The following is a 20104-nucleotide window of genomic DNA, read 5'->3' as shown; positions in this document are numbered from 1 at the left end:
CAACTATATCTCCCACAATTTTCTGTATAGCTAGTGTAGTGGTACACCTTTTTCTAAAGCCATATTGATTACAGTGAAGTATTTGTGTTTTTTTAGATATTCTACCAAATGAACATTTAAAATACTCTCAAGAATTTTGCCGAAAATGGGAATGATTGAGAGGGGGACGGTAATTTCCAATTTCATCTAAAGCTCCCTTTTTGAACACTGGTAGCACTTTTGTTACTTTTAAAACATCTGGGAAAATCCCCTCAGTAAGACAATTATTATAAAGTATAATTAATTTGTCAATAATAATATCGATTGTTTCCACAATTATTTTTGTTTTTAAGGAATAAAAATCCGTGCAGTGTGAATTTTTCAATCTATGCAAAACATTCCTGATTTCAGTATCACTAACAGGTAATAAAAATAAAGAGTCGCAAGGAGAGTGTACATCTTTCAAAAAATCTATGGCTACATTTTCATTTGTAGAATTAAAAGAACTTCTAATATGTTTAGCCACTGAAGTAAAGTAATTGTTGAAATCGTTTGATGTAATTGCGCTTGACAGACTTTTTATTTTGAAATTTATTTCTGTGATAATTTATAACTTTCCAACTATCACGAGATATATTTTCTGACTTGGAAAAAAAAATCTCATAAGTCAGTTTTTTCTTTAATGATATTGTTGATTTATAGTGCTTCTTAAATTTTTTATACTCACTATATTCCTTTGTAACATCAGCAATTATCTTGACTGTGGAAAGATTTTTTCGCATTTCTATTAGTTCATCATCAAACCAAGAAATTGGAGCTTTACTATGAGTTCGTGATTTTTTGTAATGGAAAATTAATTTCAGTTAACTTAACATATATTTCGGTAATAAATTGAGCTAATTCTGTTGCTGTTTTGAGAGAAAATAGAGGAATATAACTATTTGCGTGACGAAGAAAAATATTTACACCCGCCATCATCTAGATCTAAAATTGAACAGCATTTTTTTTAAATGTATATATTTATACAATATATATATATATATATATATATATATAATATATATATATATATATATATATATATATATATATACAAGTATATGCAAAATTGTTGTGATTTTAGCGTTTTAGTTGTTATTGTTGTTTGCAGGCTATCTACAAGATGGTTGGATCTGTGATGAAGATGCCTGAAGATGAGAGCACCCCCGAAAAACGCACCGATAAAATCTTCCGACAGATGGACCGCAACAAAGACGGCAAGTTAAGCCTTGAAGAATTCATAGAGGGCGCTAAGAGCGATCCGTCTATAGTGCGACTGTTGCAGTGTGATCCGCAGGCGCAGTAGTCGCCAAGTCATACTCACCAAAAAATACAAGGACTTCTATTTTTGTTTTTTATTTGTTCTTTAACTAAAACCGTAAAAGGTGTAGATGGGCCAGGCCACGTGCGCATCACGTGTTCAAATACCTTGTGTAACAGTAATAATATGTCCGTGTTTACTGACACGTAACTGACTTTTGATATTGTGTGTTAATTGATATTTGAAGAGGTAATGCCAAGCTACGTTTGTAGTTTTATAAAGTTTAATAGAGAGCTAACAATAAAATATACAATAAGTTAAAGCTGTGAATTTGAAATTATGGTTTCTAATAATAAATATGAACCCCAAAATGCTTTTCTGGAGTATTGCCCGTTTTATTGATACTTACTCACTCACTACGATGTGATACCCGATAAGTAATCTGAGTTAGTCGAAGTTTTTCAGCTTTTAGTATTTTCTTGTTAGTTCTACCTTGAATTCAAATGTTCTTGTACTTAAGATATTTCGGATTTTCTGATAGTCTACCCCCTTATATGGTTTACCTAGTTGTGTACATCAACCACTCTTGTGTGATCGCGGGGATTATATGGCAATGTCCCGGTTTTAGTGTTTGTACAATTTTTAAACGATGTTGTTGCAATTTTTACTGAATAACTAATTAATCAAGGTATGTTACTATATAAACTAATATAGTAAAATATTTTTTAAGTATTCTTTGTCAAATAAAATAAAAAAGTTTAAAATTTCCAATTCTAATTTTATCGAAGATCATCGATGATTTCGTTAGCACCTAAGAAAATCTGTATTTTTTTCTATTGCTATTATTTTACAGTATTATTTTCTATCAAGACATCGAAAAAAGTGTAGCCTGTGGAATGTAAATCTAATCGCTTATTTATTTACGGCTATTTAATCGCTTCCACAGAATGACATTTGTTACTCGACATTTTTATGACAAACAAAAGTTCATAACCTCAAAATGTTTGTAAAGGAAAATATTATTTTTTTACTATCGAAAGCTTTATCGAAATTTAGATAGAACTACTAAAGTGATTGAAAACATTTAATCCAAACATAAACGAACTCTTTGCTGCAATCTAACAAGAACACAAAGTGCTAAAAGGCTTCAGTAATTTCAGATGCACCTCTAGACTACCGCTTACTTCAAGTTTTTCGAAACAACACTTTCAGTCTCTGACTGCACAACTCAACATTCGTTAAGTATTAATTTTTTCTATGTCGAATCCCATTTTTAATTTTAATCTTTATTAAAGTTCCTGAAAAAATCGACAAAAATCTCAAGTCTAAATTGTCATTCATAAAGTCTTCTTCTTTTTAATTAAGTTGTCATTTTGTGAAAGTGGTTAAGGTACCTACCCAAAGATTTTAATTTTCACAATTTCCTTTAATTAATGTTGATTTCAGTAGTTCTACAGGTTATAAAATCTGCAGATTATATAACTTATTTGTTTAAATTTGAAGGTACTGTTACTGATGCGTTGACAAATAAGTTTGACAAAGGACCCATAGTTTTTGATTTACAATTCAGAAAAGGTTCCAGATATTAGATAAATGTGTACAAATAAAATGGATTGTTAAACGATCTTGTCAAAGATCTGTTACTAGGAATGTATTGTTTGGATTAAAAATCCATCTTTGTCAATTACACTGACTTGTCAAAGCATCTCTTCAGAGAATCAGCCGTCCAGTATTAAATCGTCACTAATTACTCATGGCATAAAAGAATCTCATTTTTTACTAGTAACTTAGTTGTCTCATCTCATATGATTTACAAAAAAACTGATTTACAAATAAAAAGCAGGTTGAACTATGCAATAAATGTTAATACTTCTATAGGTAAAGGAAATAATTCAATTTTTCTTTTTAAAAATGTAAACGTTAAACTGTTGAATAATAGTTGGTAACTAACTTCAAGGTAATTTAACATTTGACATCTTGACGCTAACGTCAATCAGTGGGTTCGAGGTCACGGCTCAAAAGCGCCAAAAAAGCATGAAAAACAAACGTTAAAGGCATCAAAAAAGCGACAGTTTAATCTTAACCCTAACATCAACCACAGTGTTTAAATTGACACCTCAAAAGCGTTAAAACTGTCAAAAAAGCATTAATAGTGTCAAAAAACGGTAAAAAAGTGACAGTAGTGTTAGAAAACAAAAAAATAACCGTCAAAAGAGTAAGCATATCATTGGAAAGCATCGAAAAGTATTAAAAACGCCAAAAATGCAAGTAAACATTATCAACGCTGTCGAAAAATCATCAAGCACATCAAAAAAAGTGAAGAAAAGCCATTCAGAATGTCGAAAACTGTTAAGAGTTGACGCGTTTTGACGATTGATCTTTTCTTTCTGATGTTTTTGCCGCGTTTACTTGAACCCGCTGTTACCGTGTGTATTAAGGGGTCAGATGTCAAAGTGTTCAATGTCACCTGTCAAAACCATCGAAAAAACGTTTTAAAAAAGCACAAGTAAAGCATCGTAAACTATTATTGGAAATTGTTAAACAATTGAATAATAGATGTAAATGCTTAAAACGTCAAAAATACATCAACAGTATCAAAAAAAACAAATGAACACTTTTAAAGGCGTCAAAAACTCGACAACTGTGTCAGAAAATACGAAACTTCTTTTTGGAATCGTAAAACTATTAAATTATAGATGGAAATTCACTGCATAGCAATTCAACCTAACACCAACGACATCCAGAGTGTTTCTAGGTCACGTTTCAAAAGCGTCTAAAAACATTAAAAACGCTAAAGAGCAAATAAAAACTGTTAAAAGTGTCAAAGAAGAATCAACAGCGTCAAAAAACCCATTAAAAAATAACAATCTTGTTAGAAAAAAAAATTACTGTGACAAGAGTCGAAACAGCATTAGAAAGCAGCACCAAAAAAGTGTTTAAAACGACAAAAATGCAAGGAAACATCATCACAACTATCGAAAAATTATCAAGGAGATCAAAAAAGTAAAGAAAAGCCTTTAAAAACGTCGACAACCGTCAAGAGTTGATACGTTTCGACGATTTTTCTTTTCTTGCTGATGTTGTTGACGCATGTACTTAAACCCTCTGTCACCTGTCAAAACCATCGAAAAAGATGTCAACAGCATCAAAAACTACGAAAAACGTGAATATGACACTTAGGCGTGAAAAAACAAGTTTCACGCCTGTTATGGATGTATTGCATAACGCTGTTAACACTTTTTCAACGCGTTAGCTTGAACGCTCTGGATTGGAGCGTACGCTAGAGGGTTCTAGGTCTATAGAAAAATGCCAACGGAGTCAAAAAAGCAATGATAAAGTATCAGAAACTACAGAAAGCATCAAAAGCGATGAAAAAGCGACAAATAACGTCACAAATGGCGAAAGAACAACCAAAAACTGGCCAACATCGCTAATCTATCGCGAAAATGCTTTTACGTCTCTTTTTCAATGTATTTGACGCTTTTTCTTCAACTCGCAGGTAGAGATGCTCATTCATAGATTAACGGTCAAAATGCCCTGAAGTAGGCATAAATACTTTAAATGTTTTTCATCTCTTCTATCTCAATGATACTGATGTTCAGAATAAAAGCGAAGAAGGTTTCCAGTGGTTATTTACAATCAATATTTGATTCAGAATTATTGTGAATTTTCCTGGCATTAAACATGAAGTCGTCCTCTTTAACACAGCGTTGATGCAATGACAGGTGACAAATGACATTTATATCAACATCAATGATCATCCTTTAAAAACCATGCCCTCTATCAGACGAACAGTTGTTTCATTTTCTTGTTGTTAATATAATGAAATCTTCTCATTGAATCTCTAATGTCTAGTTTACAAGAAGGACTTCATATTGTATCTGATACATTTATTTCATATAGTTACCAGGGTGTTTTAGTAACTCAAACTGGAACTGGAAAGATTCCCGCCTATTTGACGTATTTACTTTGTCTACTACGTTGACAGATCTGTGCTGCGCGTGTATTTATACCTAACCTCAATTTGCATGTGTCAACCTAAATAATTTCTGTAAATCCCAACCATTTTTATTTGTTTTGGTTATGTAAGACTGTATTTGTATACGCGAATTTTGAAAAAATATGTAATATCTAAACATTTTATTGTTTTTTTTTCAAATTTGGTGTTACAGCACGGAACGAAAAACTATAACATAATTTAAAAGTTATCAAAACTGGGTTTTCAGTAAAAAATCACACATCGAGTGATTTATAGGTATTTAAAAAACCGTGGATTGTTACCTCCTCCTCGCATAGTTTTAGTAATATATATTTAAACTTTAAATTATAGTGTTAATAAGCGTTTTTGAGCAAAAGTCTTTTTCTCGGAAACGTCAGTTAAATAGATCCGTCGATTTTTATATTTTAACGTACTTAATCTTCTTGTAGCACTAAGGAAGGTCTAGAAAGTGTAGATTAATATTAAATGACTGCATATATAAGGACCATATTTTTTTGAATCATTGACAAACTGTCAGTAAGGTTAATTGGAGTAAATCGGGTCAGAGTTGCGTATTAAATATTCTTCCCCATATATGGAAAACTGGAGCGGTGATAATTAATTAAGAATTTTCATAAAAACTCATGTACCAGAGAGAGAACACTGAGGAAACTAAATTTCCCCAGATTTAGGGAAATTTTATTGAACAGTAGTTTATGTTCATTCTGCACATTTTGTAAGATTTTTTGTAGTATGATCTTTAATTGAAAGAAGGCGGTTTGAATAAAATATTATTCAATGCTTTTTAATGCATAGACCGCCGAGAATAGGTCTAGATCTGTTCAAAGCTGCTCTAGGTTTGTTTAAACCTATTATAGTGCAAATATCGCCTGTCTGGATTAAATTAATATTAAATAAACTCTTGCATAAAGCATCTGTTTTCGGATCTTTGCAGAAGATTTATCACAGGAACTTCCTTCAGGTGAAAAACCTCAGAATGTACTTGTAAATTGTTTATTTAAATTTCACTAAATCTGAGGAAATGTATTTCCCTCGGACTATCTCTATCTCTGTTTAAGACGTGAGCCTGCATAGAGTTTCTGACTGACAACTTCATTTTGCCCAGATTTGGAGACAAATATTTTATACGTTCGTAATGATATGTCATTAATCGTGTCAATTCGACAAATGTAGTCGAAATCCTCGCAGTGGAAACACTTTGTTAATTACGTCAACTTCAATTTGAGCTGATCGTTCCTAATGCTTTGGCGCTTGTCAGGTAATTTGATTAGAATGACCAACAGTGAGAAGCAAAATACTTTATTATCAACGTTTCGAATTTTCAAACCTTAATGACTCTTAAACTTCATGATTATACTCTTCTTATCTTACTACTTATTTTTTTAATTGTCCGCAAAAAAACATTAATGATGTTTTAGGTATGGCATAATTGATCCTTGTTTTATTTCGGGAAAAGAAAGTTTATAATTTCCTTTCAATATTCCAATTCGTTGGTATATTCAAGCTGTATTCGTTTCTGTTTCTAGTTTCAATATTTTCAAGACATGTATAATTACATTTGCCCTTGCTGTGTTTAATTTTTTTTTATTTGTGAACAATTCCCGTTTACACTTAAATTAAATCTACGAGTAGCTACGTTGTTGATCAACGTACTTCTTCAATACAATCCCCAGAGTAACCTGATAACTTATTGTCTACAATTTTGAAACTATATTTTGGGTCTCACAGTTTAAAATATATGTATGTGTATGATATTGTTACATGTAATTATTAAATACCGGTTCGCTCCAGAATATCGGTATTTTTAGTTGTACCCCACCTCTAGTGACTTTCAAGTCACAGTCATAACTTACTAGAGGTGGAGCACAACTAATAGTACCGATATTTTGTAACTGTTATAAGGTATCTAATAAATATTTGTAATCAAATTAACTTTGGATATTTGTGATAACGATACAACGCGCAGATGGAACGTTAGAAGAAACTTACAGATTCAGCGTATCATAGTAGTTTATAATGTGCAGTCAGAGTAAGCTATAAAATCATATCTAGCAGTTTAAATAAATAAAAGAATAATAATTTTGTGTTTTCTTAGTGTACGCTATCCACGGTGCCTCGGATTTTAATTTGTGTCAAGATCTTAGATGTCTTAACACATTTGTATGGTATTTACAATTTATAATATAACGTTTAAAAGTTGTAGTACTGTTAAATGCTACCGTATTAATAGGAAAAATGCACTGATTTTTACAGAAAGATTAGTAAAAATTGGGTATTAGTTCATCTGCATATTCTATAGTGAAAATATTCATTTGTTTTGTTAAGAACTTTATTTGTCATAAGTAATACGTACTGAGATGCAAGATATTGTAAGAAATATTCAGTAATTTGTTTATGTTGTAATTATTTTTTATGTGAAATATCTATTGGCGCACTAGGCAGCCAATTATAGGTCTGGTTGACACGACAAGTACACGGGGACTGTAAAAAATTGGAGATAGCTCTGTCTGACACAAGTGTGCGGAGACTGAAGGCAGCCACATTCATTTCCCTTCAGAATCTTCACTCGCTTTGGCTGCGAGCAGCCAACTGGCTGCCGGTGCAGCGGATGAGTTCTAGTGGTTGCCGCAGTCAGGGATTCTTGGTTGCCTAGTGCGCATGCTTCCGTAATCTGTCGTGGTTTTGCCGCAAGCCTAGTGTGCGGGGGCCCTAAGACTCACTTATGTAACGTGACGGCAAAAAGCACTATGCTGTTACGCCACTTCTTCGCCTTGAATATGTGTACTCTCTGTATGTGTATACATATATAATAAATAAAAAACAAAAAAATACCAAACAGTTGAGTCTCTTTTCCTTTCCCATTTCAATACCACGTTTTGATCGCTTGGGCAATGATTTGTTTGTAGAAAAGGATTGGTTTGTTCAGTTTAGAAAGTGTCTATACATTTTTAAATTCTTTTCCATAAGTCTAAACAAAAATCAATTATTTTTGAGAAATGAATGGATATATTGTGATGAAAATAACAATTCTACAGACATTCAGCGAGCTGGAAACATTTTATTCAACGAATTTCTTACTGCGAAGTAAAAATTTCATGACGTTTATCCAACTCGTACTATTTTTTCTTAAGAAGAAAGATTTCTAATAAGTAATTTCTTCAAAAATTCTAGGCAAGTTTTTCCTTTCACACAGTCTAAAATTTTCAATATTTTAATGTCCAAGATTGAGTATTTGCTCAATTTCCAAAAGTTTTGCAAATGTAGTTTTTCTTGAAAGAAATTTTGGAAAAATATCTGTATCGTACTATAAAAGCTGAAAAAATGAAGTAACTGCATTAGAAGAAGAAGAACTATTGCAAATAGTCAGAATAATATAATAGAACAAGATATTTTACCAGAAGGAGTATTGCAGAATATATCTGTATCTAACATATTTATTTCATATTATACTAGGGTGATCTCGTAACTCAAATGGATAATTCGATTGTCACTTTGGAGTACGTGCTCAATCCTGAGCTGAATAAATCGTACCTAAAGTTCACGTGTGGTATTTGAGGAAGGCTGTATATTCATTTGAAGAATAACAATAAGATAAAACACCAAAAATACAATTATTTTTGATTTGCGTTATCTTATTCTACTAATCTCACCAACCCGAACGGAAAGACATGAAACTAAAATGATACTGAAGTATTTGCCCAATTCAAAATACTTCATCCTGCAAGTGTGGCTTCTTTTGCAAGCTTCCTGCAACAAAAACTAGAAAAGTAAAATGGCTCTCAAGCTTTAATTTTTCAACACTAGACCTTGAAATTTTAGGTGTGACTAAAATTATTCAAAAACATTTCTCCACATCAAAGCTAGTACAGGATTCCTCCTTTAGAGGCAACCTATAGGGCTGTTCGTAGATCACCGGCTCCAAACTGTAGGGCTTTCTGCTTCTGTATCTTTCACACCAAGCAGAATTGAGCTGCTGAGGGTATGATGTTTCTTTGTGTTTCTTTCTATCTAACATCTGGTCATATCCGTTATCTGCTCTTATCTGGCTACCTTATTCGATGACTCATCTTTCTGAGTTCCCCTCTTTATCACAACTAGCAGATTTCTCTCCGTATTGGTGCAAAAGAGTAGTCAAGACGGTACTTAAGAGTCTCTAGTATGAGTTTCGGCTATGATCTCATTGTTCGGTATAAAACGATGTCTCCTTAGAGTCAGTTTTTATGTTTAAGAATAGGAAATAGTCACACGGTTGTAAATCTGACGAATATAGTGAGTGATCGATCAATTATTTTAATTATAAGTGTGCAATGGCTGTCTTGTAAGATGATGGCTTATTTTGATGGCAGACTAATGTTTTGCTAAGCCAACTAGGTGTTTTTTTTTTCTCAAATTGCTATCGAAACAGTCTAGTAGAGTTGCAGAGTACGCGCCAGTTATTGTTGTACTTGCCTTTCCGGCAATCTTAGTCTTAATCCTGTTCAGTAGAATTTGGCCGCTTTTTAAGCATTGCTTTGACTGTTTTCCTTTACAGCGTGTAGAATTGGACTCCTGTTTCATTAACAGACATATATCTTTTAATTTTGGATTGTATTATTTAAAATCAAACCAATTGTCTTCTTTTGATCTACAGATTTTTTAACGTGGAATTTTGACAATCGTCAGATGCCAATACATAACGCCATCTATCGGAGACTAGACTAATCATATCTGAACCAAAAATTTATTTTGGTTAATATCGTATAATTTGATAAACTGTTCCTGTATCACTGTTGAACATGAACCTATTTACATCATGGTTTGAAACAAGCAAAACTCTTTATTACAATTTCTTTTTGCAGGATATATAATCCAGCTGCTGCAGTTAGATAAATTTTCTCTTGCATGTATACAAATTAGATCTCTTTTCCCCTGATTAGTTAATATGTCATACGCTACTACATAAACTGTGTTTATAATCAGAAAAATTACCAAATTTAGTCTCAGTATGTATTATTGTTGACACATCGTTCAGTAATTAAAATACTAAGTATTTTCAGCTATATAATCTGTAAGTATAATAATATCGATTTTATACGACTCACCCTGTATAAACAGTTCATCATGTTTAATAAACTCGAATAGATACCCATATTTCGTACGACTAACATAGTGTAGCAGGTTTTATATGAAAACTAACCTCCCTCCGGGGGTTAACATATCTACAGAGTTCAAGACCAACTGGATCTGCCTAATAGGGTTGATTTTTTGTAAACCTTTTTAATTCCTCGGATCTATTTAACTGGCTTTCGTATGTAGCTTGTGTGTCAGAAATTCAATGTTTTGGTATAGTTTAAAGTCTTCAAATCATTCTGAATGTTAATATTAATATTAAACGTAATAAATCATACAATCAGTAAATTTTTATTAATTAATCGAAGACATGAATTTAGTTTTAACTAAAAACATTTCATAAGGAGCATAAAAACGAAATTTTGAAAAATTTATTAGAAAAATACGATTTTTTTTTTCAATAAAAGAGGTTTTTCTATTCTTTTCTTTGTTTTTATCTCATTCAACCTTACAAAGGTATCACCTAGCTGTAACAAACACCTATGTCGTGCTTTCACTTGATTCGCGTGTATTTAGTTGTTTATATCTGATTTACATCTGTCTTTTACAGCCGTGGGATATTCCCTATTGGCCGTTGGAACGCGCCGTTTAGGTTTTAAGAACTTTCTCACTATTCTGTCCTAAGTTGGGCACTTGCGAACTCAAATTAATAATCTCAGATTGACACGTGATCATTCTTTTGGTGATATCAAAGAATATTTTGCACCAACATCTTTTTGTTCTGCAACAATTCTTCGAATACTTTTTTCTGGAACTCAATAGTAATTAGTCTTTCGTTCAACTTATCTAGTAGTGGAAGTATCTCTGACTTTTTGCTTCCTCCATATTTTTAAAAAAATTATAGTTTCTAACGTTAAAACCCCGATTTCTGAATTTGCTTCACACTTGCTATCACTATCTAAATACATTAATTTACTTCCATGTTTAAAGCTCCGTTTGTAATGGATTTCCCGCGCAACTTAAAGTTTACGTTAAAATTGATGTGCCATATCATCTAAGAAAGTGGGCAATCCTCATGGCAATTCACACTTTTGATACCACTGCTCTAAAGAGGCAAGCTGAAGTGCAGTTAAATCAAACTCTCAAATTGTTTAACCTGGAGATAACACCTTTAGAACTTTTTTAGTTTGTTCACCATGTATGGTTGAGATTTGTTGGCTATGCTTTCATTTCTCATGCATTCTGCTATTAGAATAGTGTCATCTGCGAATCGTATATTGTTGATTAGTTTACCATTTACTTTTATTCCCGTAGTTAGTTCTTCTGGTACTTCCTAGATGTTTCCTGATGAGAGCTCTACATGGCTTAAAATAGAACTAACATAAGGTGTCGTCTGAATGACATATTGCTGTGTCCACAGTATTGCCAATTCATTTATAGCTGTTTCGTTAAAGTGTGACAAGCTGAGAAGTAAACAGGTACACATTTTTATCTCAGTAATATTCTTATAAAACAAAAAGTTCATTTTTATTTTATTTATTATTTAATTTATTATATCACCCACTGCTTCTTTCAAACTGCTAGGAGAGTTCTTTCTGGGGAATCTTGTAGATATATTCATCTGACCAAAAAGCTGTTCTATAATTTGAGTCTTCATACTGTGGGACTGTTTATCAAGGAGTGAATGTCGATGGTCTTAAGTTTGTTTCGTTTAACAACTTCTCTTCTGATATGAGCTGGTGCGATACCAACGCTTAGTGATGGGTGTGTATGTCTCAGACATCCACAAATAATTCTAGTGACGCCGTTATCATTATTTTGTCAAGTTCTATTTATAATAAGTACAATTTATAATAATAATTATCTTACATTTTCCTTACTTCATAATTCCCTACACTTTTTGCGATCCTGAAAATGCGGCAACTCTGTGCAGAAATGTCAGTGGCAAAATTCGATGACGTGCAATTTATCTGAAATAAAATAAAAGTGACCAATTCTCGTTCAAAGTAACTAAAAGGTATCTAGGGAGTGAACCATACGTCAATCAATGATATAATAACTTCTACACACTGATTAAAATATACAGGACATTTTTAATTAATTTGGTTTTATTTAAGCTTTATAAACTTATATAATAATACAGTTATATAATTTATAGTATATAATCAATCTTCTCACTCATCTGATACACAAGCTATATATCTTACTTAACTTTTACTGAACTATTAAGATCCTATAACTTTACTCTCTCTATATTATTGTAACCAGAATAATCTTATTCAAGTATCACTTAAATGTTACAGTTTTCAAAGTTTTTAATGTGATTCGAGGGAAGTTATTATGTAGATGGTCTATTTTAATCTGGTTTTCCTATAAATATATAGTTGTTATATCGATGGTAAATGGTGCTTATGTACGGGGATATGACGGTATCGAGTGTTTTAAGATGTCTACGTATTTGTTTTTGATTTTTCTCTACAAAATTCTCTAACATTCTCGAAGATTCTCTAAAAAATTTAGCTTGTTGCAGCACTGATATAAAACCATAACTTTTTAAATAACAATCTTCTTGTTAATACATAGGTTCTTAAACGGCCACGGATCTTTCTATGCTATCATATAAATGTTCTCTAAAATATGTACGCTATTTGTTTAATAGTGTATTCTTTAACGACATCTGCTGAAACCCATTGTGCAAGATCTTATTTTTACACGTTTTACAAACTTTTACCATGTTTACATGAAAGCAATGGATAAATCTAATAGCATGGGGCGAGTGTTGGTCTCTCTCACTCGTAAATACATAGATTGCAAGAACTCTTCAAGAATATTCTTGCATCTGTGTAGGTAGGTCACTGATTAGATATACAAATCTCAAATGCAGAAATGCAATAAAGACACCTGAAGCTCAAAAAGCTGAAATTCTCCTTTGAAATGAGCAAAGCAATACTGTTAATTAGCCTAGTATCTGGAGCAGACGACCACTTTACTAGTTACTAAAGATATCAATATTGACTAGGTTGATCGTCCGTCTAAGTTACTGGCCCAAAATATGAACAATAAGAACTTTGTGGAACATACAATGAGGAAACTAACTATAAGTCTGCTATTTTCTTGCTGAATCGCCAAAGACATGTTGTCATAGTGATTCTGTTAAGGCAGTCCAGTAATGAGAAACAAACGAAAATCTTTCTTTGATTGATGCAATATCAGTCTGAATGAATAAGATCTGTGACTAGCTCACAGAACTTTGTAACACCTTCTTCTTCTTCTTCTTCTTCTTCTTCGTCTAGCCATTCACGTCCACATCTGAACATAAGCCTCTTCAAGTCTGCCTTTCCATTGATTTTTATTGTACGCTACTTGTAGCCAATTTTTCCCGGCAGTCCTTTTCAGATCATCTGTCCATCTCATAATAGGTCTGCCTCTGGGTCTTTTGTGTTGGTATGGTCTCCAGGTTAAAATTGATCTGTGCCATTTGTTTAGATCGCTCCTAGCTACATGTCCAGCGTATTCCCATTTCAACTTTAATGATTTTTGCACCACATCGGTGACTTTGGTTTTCTGTCTTATCCAGGTGTTTGTAACACCTATCCCTAACAAATTTTAAATATTAGGAGCTCCAAATAACACCAAACGTCCACTCATATTGGATGTAACCTATCTTAACCTAACACCCAAGACCTCCAAAACTTCAGAGAGCTCGAAAATTCGAAACTACACAGACTTTTCTTAAAAAACGCGAAATTGACTTCAGAATATAATTCGCCCCATAATTCATGTTTTGATGCAAGATCCTGACAACTTTATTCTATAAAAACTTGAGTCAAAATGTGAATTTACATCCCTACCAACCCCTTAAGACCACAAAAACATCAAAACTCTCTAATTTAAAGGTGCTCACGTTATTCCAAACACCTTCAATTGCTGCCAGACCACCTCACACAAATATATACTCATCGGCTGCCAAAACAGTCCCCAAATATTGTCCGCAACAACTCAAAAACTTTCAAATACCCAATTCAAGATATCCCCCTAACATATATAATCAGACGGCAGAGGAAACTGTGGTTCTACCCAACCGTAGAACCCACGTAAGGACCTTCCAGCCAGTTAACTGCGAACAAATCAAAACAAAAGTACGACATACTGTGGGAATTCGGTTATTCTACGAAATAAAATCCCCAAGACCCAAACTTTAAATTGCTGAAACTCTCACAATATATTCCTACCAAAAAACTTTAGCGGGTATAATTCCTATAAACTGGTGTAGCAACAAAGTTCATAAAAGTCCTCACATACTCCGAGAAATACGTCCAAAGCCTAAAGGTGATCATCGACGGCCTGATATCGAGATATCCTGAAGAACTCTCACATAACTCAAATTCTACAAAAATTGCAGCAAATGCTATACAAATAGACACTTACCGACTTGCCGACTCTTAATTGTTAAGTTGTATCCTGAGAGTGGGCAGGAATATATGTGAAATTACTCTAAAAAGCTCCAACTGTAGTAAAAACCATCCCACATACTAGCACAAAGAAGAAATGAAGTCTTTCAAATCCTGCCCAAATTTAACCGGTGTGCATGGAGAGAAACATACCTCCATATCACCGTACGACAGATATGAAAACACTCATTCCTCTTCTAGTTTTTCTTCGCCCTGCCACTGTCTGATGAGGCCGAAATATAGGGAAAATTTGTCTTGGTACGAACCAAAAACATTGGTTAAATTCGCAAAAAAAAGTTTATTATTTCAATATTTTCAATTATTTCGCCCACACGAAAATCTTTTCACCGACTCCCCTTTTCTTTTAAAAAACACTGTTTTTTAATGCACAAACCAGGTAATTTGCATTACTTTAAACACTGTTTTGTCTCATAATTCACTGGCAGAGTTTCTTGTGCGACCATCAGTGAGAGTTTGTACTTAAAAGATCAGATGGAATATGCCGTTATGTCCTTATGCAGTAACCCCGTCCCTTCCCCCAATACTGCGCCATGCATCACAGTAGATCAGTAATCCACATGTGGTTATATCTTATTCACACCTGTCCTATATTATACCAACAGGGCGTTCCCTATTAACTGTCTTATATAAAGTACTATGGAGCTCAGACTCATAGTGGCAGACCGAAACGATACCACTGTTTTTGATGAAAGAAATTATAATTTAGGTTCTCTTTTGTCATCCTTATAGATTGGATTGTTTATTCAGCAACGCGATACAGCATTATCAAACTTGATACCTTCTTATGATCAGGTTCTTTAATGTTAAGTAGCTAAGGGAGAAATAAAACTCTTTTTTTAAAATCTTGATAATACATCATCAGAACGTTGTTCTTCTAATCAGTGTTACAATCTTTACTTACGCAAACCCTACTCCCTCTCTAGCAATGAAACCATCCAAAAATATCACTAAATTGACTTACTTGTGGTACCTAAATGCCTCCTAATCATAAGTTTTGAAAACGACTTCAATCTGCAAATAGAAACACCCTATAAAGTATCGATTTTATACTCTGTGGTTTATTTTTCAACGAAATATTCGATAAAAGGTATCACAGTTATCACATAAAAGGTATCAAAGTCAATAAAGTACAATACAATTTTATAAGACTAAAATACTGTGAAAAACCTACATAATGTTACTTAAAGTCAAAAATATGTAGACATTTTAAAACCAAACATTGTATTCTCCTGAGTTGTATCGCCTGTCCCCTTTTCCACCCATTTCTTGTAATATTTTTAACGTAGTGAGAACTCCAAAACCAATTTTATTGATGGACCTTCCATAATTTGTATGTGAATATGTATATGTACATTGGAATTCTCCTACTGTGCACTTTAGTTCAAATCTTTAACTAACGGATATGTTCGATTATTAAAAATCGAAGGCTCTTAGGCAGAAAACAGGATTTGTACAGTTCAGATAAATCTAAGATCACCGGATTGTTCTGTTATCATTGGCAAACAGTTATGATTCACCGTTCTCTTCGAACGTAAATTCCAATTTGATTAAGATGTGATCACAAGTATTTTATTAATGCCATAATTGCACTGCCATACATATTTTTTTAACCTTAAGTAAAAAATGGCAAAAACATTCTAAAAATATTTAAGTTAATTTGTTATCATAATCATTGGTGCTACGGTCAGAGATAAGCCTCGATCAAGTTGATTCAGCTTGAAAAAAATTAATATTGTGGTTAAGACCAGTATGTACTTACTCCACGGTGCCAAAACACACATAGGCCCCGATCCTAAACAACTATTTCCAAGCAGATCAATCCTCAGCCACTATTCGCCAACGTCTAATACCCACCGTCCTCATATCTTCTTCAATATCGTCGGTTCATCCAATACGGGATCATCATCTCGATTCCTAAGTCAGGTTTTTCATACATTATAGTCACCTCATTTATCTAGATATCTTGTAATAACTCCTCTTTGGTATCAATTTCTGCCCCACAGCTGCATATTTCTTCAATGTCTATCTTTAGATCAACACTCTCAGTAGACAAGACAGTATAAAAAGCTTCCCAGCATCTTTCTATAGCCGTTATAACATCAGAGTACACGAGATGCTTAACCAATAATAAAAGTCCTCTCTCTTTCTCTACAGTTTTGACCCTTGGATCGTCATATGTGGTTCATCTCCATAGATCTCTTGTCATTTCTTTTTAATTCGAACATTTATCTTTTGCACCAGAAACACATTCTTAAAGATTCTTCAGTGCGTGATAAGTCCACCTTATCGGACTTTTCTTAATTGTAGCTACCAAGTCTGTTTTTCCACACAGCAGCTGCAGTTCCTGGTTTTACATGAACCCTCATACTTCACCGTCTCAAACTGGTCCATAAGATTTTGCTGAGAATTTTTCTCTTCCACTTTCTGAGCGCTTGTTCTTTTGTCTTTCTTATGCCCTTGGTGGAAAAAGTCCATACATCACTACCGAATCTGTGTACTACTGAATCTACTGAAGTAATGTTGGTTTTCTATAATTCAAAAACTCCCTAAATTTAAGATTCTATTATATCTAACAATCTCAGTCTAGTATATTGATCAGGAAGAATCACATCACACGAAATAAGTAAACCTACAGATTTCTTGATCAGCGGAATTTTTTGAGTTGAGATTTTTGGTGATTGAGTCAAAAAGAGTATAAAGGACATTGGTTAAAACTTTAGTACCGAATCAACTTGATATTAAAGAGCTCGAAGATAACAAACCACTTGACTCTTGAATTTTATATCTGAAATAAATTTACTAATGAAAACGTGTAATGTAATATTCTTACTTGATTGAAAGCAATTTTTATATATATCCTTTGTAAAATTATTAATTTTTTCTAGTCCAAATGATAGATTTTTTCTTTAAATTTTAAAATTCTTTTAGTTGTGGTTGCATTTAAAAACTTTACAAATCCTGTCGACTGCGCCTTAGGAACCTTTGATGTAAATACAGTATGGCCAACTGCAGAAAACCTAAGAATTACTATTTCGCAAAAAACGAAGAATCTACATTTTAGTAGGTGCTTGTTTTTAGATATTAATCTGTAAGAAGTTAAGAATTAGATTTTTACTTTTAAAAAACATTACAGAAAAAATCATCGCAAACAAATCATAGTTTTTTACAAAAAAAAAATAATAAGAATTTGTTATCGGTTGACTAGTCGAAATATTTTATTGTTGTTTTTAATGATTTTTTCCGTAATTCGAAATAAAGTACTTATTTTGTACCGCAGAAAGTGCTACAGAAAATTTCTAGTTTCTAATTTTCAAAGGAAAAGCCTACAATTTGTTATATGCTTTACCAAATTCATTTTTATCTGAAAATGTCTTGTAGCATTTTTTCGGGTTACTTAAATCAAAGACTAATGGTTATTAGCAAGAAATGAGAACTGTCAAGACAGTTCTACTATTTTACACATATTTATTTGTGGTAAAACCTTGTTCCAGTGGTTTCCAACTCAGGGGGAGCTCGCCTGGATATAAGGTCACATCAAAGTTGGGTGATATCTAATCCACAACTCTGTCTTTCACAAATTTACCAGAACGACAACCCCATCATCTAGTCTGCAATTGATCTGAAGTTCATCCAGTCCATTCTTCTGATTACTTTTCGCGATATCGATTTTGTTTCATTTTCATATTTTTTGTTTTGTTTTTGTGAGTATCAGCTTCTTGTCTCATGAATGTTGTTTGCGACTGAATTCTCTTCGACTTTCAATTTTTCTATTTCTATTTAAGGATATTTAGTAGCTCTCTTTGATTAGTACTTCTTTATTTATAATATGGAATTTTAAGCAACCTTTAATGACACCATATTTCCAATAGTTTAACGATCCTATTATAAGCTATCGGATCTAACCATCACACATTAGGATTGGCGATATAAAGTATTTGGCGCAGTACCATTTAGGATTATAATAAATAATAAATAATGGGACTAAATAAATAATCTAATCAATGTGCTAGAGTTCTCCCCTGTGTCATTTTTTACATACCGGAATTGTTCCATGATGTGATATATTCGATCTTAAATATTTGATGTCATAATGGGTTTGATGAAATGGGAGAGCAGAGTAACCAAAAGGTTGGAAACCACATCTTTACTCAGTTGAAAAGCATCTACGCAAAATATGCAAATATTGAAAATGCTGTTGATTCGACATATATATTTATTATTGTTGTAGTGTAGAGGATCTCATATATTACTATCTAACGACAGTGCCTTTGGTTGCATCTTCTACTGCCATTAAGCTTATTTGCACATAAATGCTACCGTTAATACTGACATTTTTATATGTTTAAGACTGTTTAAGACTGTTAGGTTACTTTTACCCCTTTAGAAAATTTCTAGGTTATTTTTTTTATTTTCATTAATTTGCAATTTTATTAAAACTTAATTATTTTCGCTATTTGACTCAGTGAGAAGAAATTATTGTTGGGAATTGAATTATGGCCTTAAAATATCTGTTTTCTAAATCTTATATAGGGAAATAGATATATTTGAGGTTATTTTACTAAAATTAGACTTGAATTCGATTTTCACACTACTATATTTAAATTTTAAAAGAGTATGTGGAGGTCTACCTCCAGTACGACCGATTTATAACAGTCAGATTCCATGAAAAAAAAATCCTAGAAACTTCAAATGTTTTAGTGTTTTTATAAGCTGCTCATACATATTCTTAATAGAATGTTTTATCCAGTATTATCAATTAGTAAAGTCTCAAAGAAATCCGATATATTTTGATATATTTCGGTCTAATTTTAGAGTTGTTCTAATGAGATATTTACTTAATATCTCGAGAATGTTAGGCAGATATATCTATTTATGTTTTGAATATTTGCATATTTTGTCGATTTTTTTAAAAGAATTGTCTAAAATTCATATTACAACGTGAAAGTGGCCTAATAACTAACAAACCTCGGTCAAAAATGCAATAGATCTAGTCGTTTTTTAGTTGATCAAAATTAGTTTTTGTACTGCAGGCCAATGGGCCTTGGGCACAAAAAAGTGTATGTGCTAGCACACACCGAACATGTCTTTCTTGATCTTCCCTAAGTCTTGCGCGAACATAGTTTTCATTATCAAATGAACTTACTTGTCTACTACATGTAATACCAAAATAAATTTGCTGATGCATCAATCAAATGTTTATTATTGTATTTTATTTATTATCCTCTACATTTACTCCCATATGCCTGTCCCAAACCAGGAGCCTTATCATCTAAGGAAGGAATCGAATGGTAAAACCTCGCTAAA

At 32.7% G+C, this 20104-nt stretch overlaps 1 protein-coding gene across 4 annotated transcripts in view; it reads left to right on the top strand.

The window, feature by feature from the left end:
* Nca (neurocalcin homolog) overlaps positions 1-19999 on the top strand; it is a 371118-nt gene extending 351119 nt beyond the window's left edge. For all 4 annotated transcript variants that reach the window (XM_072524050.1, XM_072524051.1, XM_072524052.1 and 1 more), the window contains exon 4: positions 1130-19999. In XM_072524050.1, the coding sequence (XP_072380151.1) occupies positions 1130-1324 (195 nt within the window). In that variant the 3' untranslated portion in view covers positions 1325-19999. The remainder of the gene's footprint in view (positions 1-1129) is intronic.
* Positions 20000-20104: the final 105 nt, after the last annotated feature.

This window comes from Diabrotica undecimpunctata, chromosome 2 (genome assembly GCF_040954645.1).
Source record: "Diabrotica undecimpunctata isolate CICGRU chromosome 2, icDiaUnde3, whole genome shotgun sequence".
Lineage (NCBI taxonomy): Eukaryota > Metazoa > Arthropoda > Insecta > Coleoptera > Chrysomelidae > Diabrotica > Diabrotica undecimpunctata.
Note: the sequence above shows the minus strand (reverse complement) of the source record. Positions and strands in the feature narration are given on the sequence as shown.